Source organism: Cryptotermes secundus, unplaced genomic scaffold (assembly GCF_002891405.2).
Source record: "Cryptotermes secundus unplaced genomic scaffold, Csec_1.0 scaffold26, whole genome shotgun sequence".
Taxonomy (NCBI): Eukaryota; Metazoa; Arthropoda; class Insecta; order Blattodea; family Kalotermitidae; genus Cryptotermes; species Cryptotermes secundus.
Window position 1 is genome coordinate 5,582,458 of NW_019743656.1, and position 8,585 is coordinate 5,591,042.

General features: G+C 36.7%; 1 protein-coding gene across 7 annotated transcripts in view; it reads left to right on the forward strand.

Annotated features, from left to right (window-relative positions):
* Positions 1-1,601: 1,601 nt before the first annotated feature.
* LOC111874182 (upstream stimulatory factor 2) overlaps positions 1,602-8,585 on the forward strand; it is a 40,224-nt gene continuing 33,240 nt past the window's right edge. For 4 of the 7 annotated variants that reach the window (XM_023869464.2, XM_023869466.2, XM_023869465.2 and 1 more), the window contains exon 1: positions 1,602-1,717. In XM_023869464.2, the coding sequence (XP_023725232.1) occupies positions 1,617-1,717 (101 nt within the window). In that variant the 5' untranslated portion in view covers positions 1,602-1,616. Of the gene's footprint in view, positions 1,718-1,820; positions 1,948-2,240; positions 2,448-8,585 lie in introns of those variants that run through there. The other 3 variants (XM_023869468.2, XM_023869469.2, XM_033755367.1) reach the window with 2 other exon arrangements.

Here is an 8,585-nt window from a genome sequence, read left to right on the forward strand (position 1 = left end):
TACTGTCCCTACTGGCCAAATATAGTTGTCTTTTGTGTTTACATGAAGTTTTTATTCCAATTGTTATCCAGGTGGATTTGTTTTTATTTTCATTTTTGACTATTTTTAAGGGAAAGCTTGAATAAAAGATCCTCAAGTATGTGTTCAGAAAGCAATTAAATTTAGAATCAATATTATTGCTGTCAAATACATTGGCCCATGATACATTACTTAATTTTGTGACAAAATCTGCCATCGTATGCTTGTTGATTTTCCTTACTGTTTGATATTGTTGATTACTGGGCTGAAGGTCAATATTATTTATTTCTATGAGTTGAGCATCATGATCGGATAAGCCATTTATAAAGGGTCCTACAGTATAGTCTCTTAATTTTGAGTTATCAATGAATATATTATCTATCGCTGAACTAGAATTATTTTGAACTCTTGTGGGAAAGTTAACAGTACTGGAGAGATTGTAAGATGATAATAAAGAGTCTAAATTTAGTTTCCTATTACTGTCGATGAGATAGTTTATATTTATATCACCACAAATTATAAATTCAACTTTTGAACTATGCAGTATATTTAGGATGGTTTCTAATCTACTTATAAAGTGATCGAAGTTTCCAGATGGGGCTCTATATAAAGTCAGTATACAAATATAAGAAAAAGGAGAGTCTAACTTTAGAGCACATGCTTCCAGATCCTGGTCTTTGCAATAATCTTCTAAATTTATTTTAGTAAAATTTAGGTTTTCATGTATAAAAATACTCACTCCTCCTTTCGCCAGTGTTTTCCTACAGTATCTAGCACCTAAATTATAATTTTCTAAGTGAAGGTGGCCATCTATGTAGGTTATTTACAAATCATATAGACCATTGATAGCTCAGTTGGTATAGTGATGGGCTATAGGCTAGATGGCCAGGGTCCACTTCTTGGAAAGGGGAAAGATTTTTCTCTTCTCCTTGTGTCTGGACCGCCTCTGGGGCTCACTCAGTCTCCTACCCAGGTGCACGATGGGGGTGATTTCCCCGGGGGTAAAGCGACCGTGTCGTGAAGCTGACCACTCTCCTCCATACACGGAGGAGGTAATAAATTTTAGATATGTACCTCCTCTCCCCACCTCTCTACCTGGCATAGTGCTTATTAAGCACAGGGATGACTTTGCCTTTTTGTACTACGGATTGGTACTTGCTTCTTTATTGTAGTTTATTTAACGACGATGTCAGTAATATAAGGCTATGGGGCCAAGGTAGCCAACTTCTTCCAAGACATTACGCTACTTCAATCGCATTCCCGCCCATGACTATACACCTTGGCGCTAGTCGGCAAAGTGTCAAGAACGGACAGACGTAATACATCCTCCTATCAAATGTCTGCCATACAAAGGTGGCAAAGAGTGGAAAAACTAAGTTACCAGTTTTGATGTCCAATATACTGTGGTATCTTTCTGCTTTGTTGTTGCTTTGATTTAGAACGTGAGGCGGAACATGATTTAGTTTTAACGTTACCCACTATATTGTTTAACTATGTCTCGCACCGAACTCTACTGAATGCAAATTGTACTCTTTGATACATAATAGACCTGCTATAGACAATCGTAGTAGGCCACGATCAGCCTGACCGTAGGACAAATGTTCAAGGTTTTCGATTACGCAAGAAATAAGTGCAGGAGCTTATTATCAACAATATTTCATCGTGTTAAAAGCGCAGCTTTATTAATGGAATATATGAAGTATGTGTAATTTTAAACACTGTTTATATTAGAGACCTTTAATGTACAGAGTATAGTGTTTCGCGGAAGTATATATAATATCCTCCCTCCAACGAGACAGGCGGCCATTACATGGTGCTCACATGACCCGTTGTTTGGCCCCGTGATCAGGTCGGCAGGCTTCCTGGCAAATTCAAAACTTTCACAAAGTGCTTTCTCATGGATATGTTAGAACATACTTTGGAAAGCAGGTATGTTGTTATAATTGAGCTCTGAAGCCGGTCAGTAAACGAGACTACGTAACTATTTTCCGAATCTTGCATCGAAGGTCACTTCGGAATTGTGTTGATTGTAACTCGTCTGCAACATATTAGCCAAGGGGCATAATCACTTTCTTATCACAACTTAGTGGGCGTTACGTATAACTCAATATATACAACAGGAGTTAATATTAATGAAACTAGTCTATATTTCTATATTTTGTGACAATGTTTTGATTAGTAGTTCAGGTAACTAATGTTCGGAACGTATTGCGTATGAAATGTCGCATTTGCATGATGACTGCGATTAGTATCAGCAATTCGAGAGGGGGTAGGTGTGTGGAGACTTGTAATCAGTACGAGCCTGATGTATTATTATTCAATGCGTGCTGCTTCCAAAGTTTTGGCAGGAGTGTTAAAAATAGGAAGTGGCGGCTGCATAGATTTTGAATTCATATACACATACTTCTGTACCGAATTATGTCAGAAAAGTGCGTAAGTTTTAATATGTTATCTTTGATAAAATCTAATGTTGGTACCGTGAACTAGAAGGAGTAACTTGCTTCAGTAATATATTTTAGCTGAAGTGATTTGATAGGGTGAGGCGGGATAGCGTAGTCTGTATAGCAACTAGCTAAGAGGGGACGACCAAGAAGTCGGGGGTTCTAGTCCCAGTAGGATCAAGAATTTTCTTCACATCATCTAGACCGGCTCTGGGGTCCACCCAACGTCCTATCCAATGGGTAACGTGGACTGTTTTCCCTGAGGGTAAAGCGTCCGGGGCGTGAAGCTGACCACTCACGTCTAACTAGTGCTGAGGTGAAGAAAGTGTGGATTTATACACCCACTCCCCAATATGCGTTCATGGTGTATTGCTTAATTAGTTAAGCACAGGGACAACTTTGCCTTAACTTTTACTGATTTGATTGGACAATTTTAATGCAGCACTACTTGAATTTTAAGTTGTTATTTTTTAATGTAACAGAGAACAGAGTGTACTTTCATTGTATGGTTAATAGGAAGGATGCTAAGCATTTTTAATCATATTAAATTTTACTTATATAACAGTCCTCATATAGTGCAGAGGTGTTTCTACTGAAAAGCTTTTTTTAATGTTAGGTAATAACTATTGGCATGGGTAACAGACAAGTTCTTTCTTTCATTGTCTACTCTTGCATATCCATGAACATATAAACTTACAGACAATTTATGCTACCAAAAGTGCCCAGTTTATGATATAATAAGAGGATTTATGAGTAATCTGGTGAAGTGATATAATTAATAATTGTCATTGTGAAGAGCAGAGTGGAATGGCAGGTTAGTAGTCCTAACAGCTTTTTTATTGTGATGGTTTTGTTTTTTAGCTATCTTAATGGGCAGTGCTGTGCAAATGCTCTATTTAATTTTGTGCAATTGCATGTTATTGAGTTGCATTTCATATTTAGAATTATGATGGCTCTTAGAGAAATAGGACATGATATGGACTGGATTCATCTGGCTTAGGAAAGGGACTGGTTGAGGTCTGTTGTGATTGTTTGTAATTATTATATTTAATTGTTATATTGGACTGTTGTCTATATCCTGAGTCTTACGAACTTGTAAAGGATTTTTGACATGTAAATAAATGAAATGAAAAAATGAAATGAATACCATTTGGGTTCCATAAAATGTTTGGAAATTCTTGCTTAGCTGAGCAGCTGGTGGCTTCTCGAGAAGGACTCAGCTCGGAGTTAGTTTAATTAGTTAATTCATGTTTAGAAGTGGGATTTCCAAAAACTGATACTGGCCACAAGTTGCTCTCACGATGATTACTCTTTAAGATGTCCTTGTTCAGAATTTTTCATTGTATTGAGATGTTGCAGTTTCAGACATGGCATAAGTATAATCTGTGCAACCTTATTCTGTTTATCCAGTTTTGGAAATATTGCAGTTATTGTGACATACAAATGCAGTAATGTAAAGAAACAGCTGCTCACTGTTACATTAATAGAAAATTAGTGCGAGTGTAATCACATATAAATTAAATACAGGGTTACTATAAAAGGAATAGACACTTTCAACGTTTTATAGAAAGCAAAGTATTATTGATATAGCCAAAATACTTGCATTGTTTTCTGATACATGTCTTTAAGTTTGTATGACTAAGTTACAAATGTTCTATGTGTGAGCCTTTCATCACATGATGAATATCAGTACAATAATCCCATTCATTCAAAAAACACCGCTCAACAGACCAAAACATGGCATTGACATGTTGGCCACCAATAAGTCCGGATCTAATGTCTTGGGATTTTTTCTTGTGGAAATATATCAAAGACAAGAGTTTTTTCTTCCACTTCCTGTAAGTGTAAATGATCTAACGCAGTGGTTCTCAAACTCTTTACCTCTGAGCCCCCCCTGACAAGAGAAAATATTCTCAAGATCCCAGCCTGTTTTTTTTATCAAGATAGAAGTCATGGTATGTTTAACATTTTATTCAATTTATTTTGTGTTTTTCTTCATACTATTTAGCAGTTTTTTTTACTCAAAATTAAAGTATCACAGTATTAGGTGTACAATAAAAATTAGTTTTAACACTTGCTGTTAACCAAAATATGTATTGAAATGAAGCGATATTTAACTAACAAGTATTTAATTTTTTCTGCAAAGAAAATCAAACATTTAAATGTCAAAGTTCATTGTGATGGATGAGCCTGCTTTTGAGAACAAAGTTTAAAAAAACATGGTGTAATATCAGAAATGGCCACTCTAACTTCTTTAGCAATATTCAGCCTTGAACGTTACTTTGACTTTATAGCTGCCAAAGCAGAAAAGCCTGTCTCGCATAAGTAAGTTTTTGCGAAAGGAATCATGATCTTCAATGCTTTTGGGCTCAAAGAACAAAGACAATTTCTTAAATTTACTTTTTAATGAAGTATCACTAGTGAGATCGATGAGTTGTTCTTGCTCATTTACATTCAGAGATTATGGCCCAGGAGCATTTTCGAATGGATTTTTAATCAAATTAAATTCATCAAAATCGTTGCAAAAATTATCTCGAAATGAACTTTCCACATTATGAGATGATCAAGTAGGCAGCTTTTTATGTCCATTGGAAGCACTGGATTATCAGTGTCTTGTACCATTGACACCAGAGTAGGGAACATGTTTAGCGTGTCACTTTCCATACTGTTTCTCCAGAGCTCTAATTTTCTCATGAATGCCTTCACTTTGTCATTCCAACAAAGTACAGTTGCCTCATTCCCTTGAAGTGAAGTGTTGAGGATATTTAGTTCCTCAAATATATCTGTGAGGTAAGCCATTTTCAATAAAAAATCCTTGTTGCTGAAACTGTCTGCCAGTGGGTGATTTTCCCCATTTAAAAAAAATAGAACACCTCATGCCTCAGCTCAAACATTCTCTTCAATACCTTGCCTCTTGAAAGCCATCGAGCATCACTAAAAAACAACAGAGCAGTGCATTTGGCACCCATTTCCTCACACAGCATTTTAAAAAGTCTAGACTTCAGAGGATTTGTCTTGATAGCGTTGATGGTTTTTACAACCGTCTGCAGCACTTCATGAAGGGGTGGGCTGAGTTCTTTAGCTACCAGAACCTCCTGATGTATCATACAGTGAGTCCATACTGCTTCAGGTGCAACAGCTTTAATTTTTGCTTGTAATCCAGCATGGACTCCAGACACTGAACAAGCTCCATCTGTGCATATGCCAGTGCACTTATCCCATGATATCCCATTTTCATTAAAGAAAGCATTCATCATGTCGAAAAGGCTTTGAGCTGTTGCTGTTTTCAAGATAGGCTCACAGAAAAACAATTCATCTTGCATATTACACTCATCAACAAAACGAACGTACGCAATCAAATGAGCATCTTTATGAATATCAGTCGCTTCGTCCACTTGAAGTGCAAAGCACTTGTTACGCAAGTGCTGACGTAAATCGTCGGAAATTCTGAAATTCTTCTACAAACTGTGTCATTAGAGAGGAGGATATTTTTCAATTGTTGAGCAGCAGAGTCACCCAACATTGTTGATACTGTGTCAGTTGCTGCTGGTAAAATCAGTGTTTCTGCAATTGTGTGTGGTTTCTTGAATTTAGCAATTCTGTGAGAAACCTGGGTCCTTGGCATACTCAAACTGCCAAGGACCCAGGTTTCTCATAGAATTGCTAAATGAAAGAAACCACACACAACAGGCGTGACCAGAGTGGTTTGAACGGCTGTTGTACTGCGTTGTGGAAAGCAAATGGAAAAACTACCACATTATCACTTTTCCTGGATAGTCTCTTTCCAAAAACAGAAGATCGCATTAAGTGGAGGAACTGTTTTGGAAGAGATTGTGGACCTGTCGTCTGACAGATTACTGATGAATGAATGAGAAACCTGGTAAGAGGCTAAAAGGGCCTTAGAAGGTACATTTGTTGTTTTAGTAAATTTCTGTTGGGTGGACTTTAAACCGCTAAGCTTTCTAACAAAAAAAAATCTTTTGGTTTATTTGTAAACTTTGGATGTTTGGTTTCAAGATGTCTCTTTAATTTATTTGGTTTCATACTATCTGCAGCTAAAATACTTAAGACGTATTACACATTGCGGACGTTCTTGATCATTGATCACAGTTTTCGTAAAGCCTAGTGATAAATAGTTCTCATCGTACCTTCTTGTTTTCACACTCCGAGTAGCTTCTTTCCCACCACTAGTTGAAGGAGCACCGGTGTCTTCATTTCTATCACTAATCAGGAAACACTTCATGATCAGTTGTTCATAATGAAGTCAACTTCAAGAGGTAAACAAATCAGCACAACTGCACTGAAACGTTGAATGCATAAGAACACAACATCAAACAGGCATATCTGTCGATCACCATTGAGTCTGGCGACAAATTGCCTGCTCCATGCCCAACAGGCGCCAGTGAGATGACATAAGTCGCTGCTTTCAGCTGCGCGTGTACAGTGCTGCCTGGAAGAGGATGTGGCTGCTGCCAAACTATCAACGCTGTCTCTGGCATATGCATTTTATAATTTCTGGTAAAGAGAATAATTATTAGTTATTTTGAAATTCATGATAATTAAAGCCTGTACTCATCAAAAGTTTTTATATGTATTTCTATTTTTTTTTGTTACTTTTCTAATTGATTTAGTGCAGTTTTAATTTTTATCTATAGGAAAGTATGCTGTGCCCCCCTTTCAAGCCCTTCGCGCCCCCCCATGGGGGTCGCGCCCCACACTTTGAGAACCACCGATCTAAGGCAACGCATCGCAACAGTTATTGTGAGTGCTGACGAGGACATGCTCCGGTGTGCTTGGAACAAATTGGATTATCAAATTGATATGTGTCGTGTGACAAAAGGTTCATACATAGAACATTTGTAACTTAAATGTACAAACTTAAAGACATATACTAAAAAACCATGCAAGTATTTTGGCTATATCAATAATACTTCGGTTTCTATAAAATGTTGAAAGTGTCTGTTTCTTTTATAGTTACCCATCTTTGTTTTTTCTGTGTGTATAAGGTACTTGAAACCAGTCTGGTCAGCACTAGATTATTTTGTTATTCTTTCATATGTTCTGAAAATGAGATGTTCATTTTTTTTAGGAGTTTCAAAACCTAATGGTTGTGTCAACTAAATCAATTTATATTGAAACACATGAGTAAAAACATCACCAACTTCTGTTAATGAGACTACAGTACTATGGACTGCAGGGTGTATTATTGCAGTCGTTCAAATCTTACCTCCAGTATAGGAGGCAAAGAGTGGAATTAAATTATATAAATAATAAATATTATTCCAACTGGGAAATTGTTGGATGTGGTGTGCCTCAGGGATCGGTGTTGGGACCCTTTCTCTTTAATATATACAAAAATGATTTCCCCCTTGAAATAAGTAACATTTCTGAAGTGATTATGTTTGCAGATGACACTATTATTCTTTGCACAGCTAAAGCATACTAACATAAAAATAAAATTGGCTGTTGTTTTTAATCATATGTTTACATGGTGTTAAATCTGGACGAAACAAAAATGATAAAATTCACCCCAAAGCAGCTATGAGCTACCCTCTATATGCATTGTTTTTTAACAAAATGCTGGAAGAAGTTGAAATGATAAAATGTCTCGGTTTGCAGCTGGACAATCATCTGACTTGTAAGGGACATATAGATTTTTTGCTTCATAAGTTGAGCACAGTTGGTTTTCTAATGCAAAAATTATCTTATATACACGTATGAAATACTAATGATCTTAAAGCTGTATATTATGCATATTATCATTCATTGGTGAAATATGGAAAAATATATTGGGGAAATACATCAGACAGTCATAAGGTCTTTGTTATACAAAAGAAAATAATAAGAATAATGATGGGAGTGGGCCTAACTCATACATGTAGAGATCTATTTAAAAAGCTTGACATACTGCCAATCCCATGTGTGTATTTGCTGTCATTGATGACATTTGTTGATGATTTGGATAAGTTTCAGACCAATAACTCTGTATACAGGGTGTCCCAGGAGGAATGTGCCAAACTTCGGGAGGGTGTTCCTTATGTTAAAGTATGCCGATATAACCCAAAACACCTATGTCCAAAGTTGAACGGTTACGGAGATAATGGCCCGAGAAAAGTGTGGTCTTCT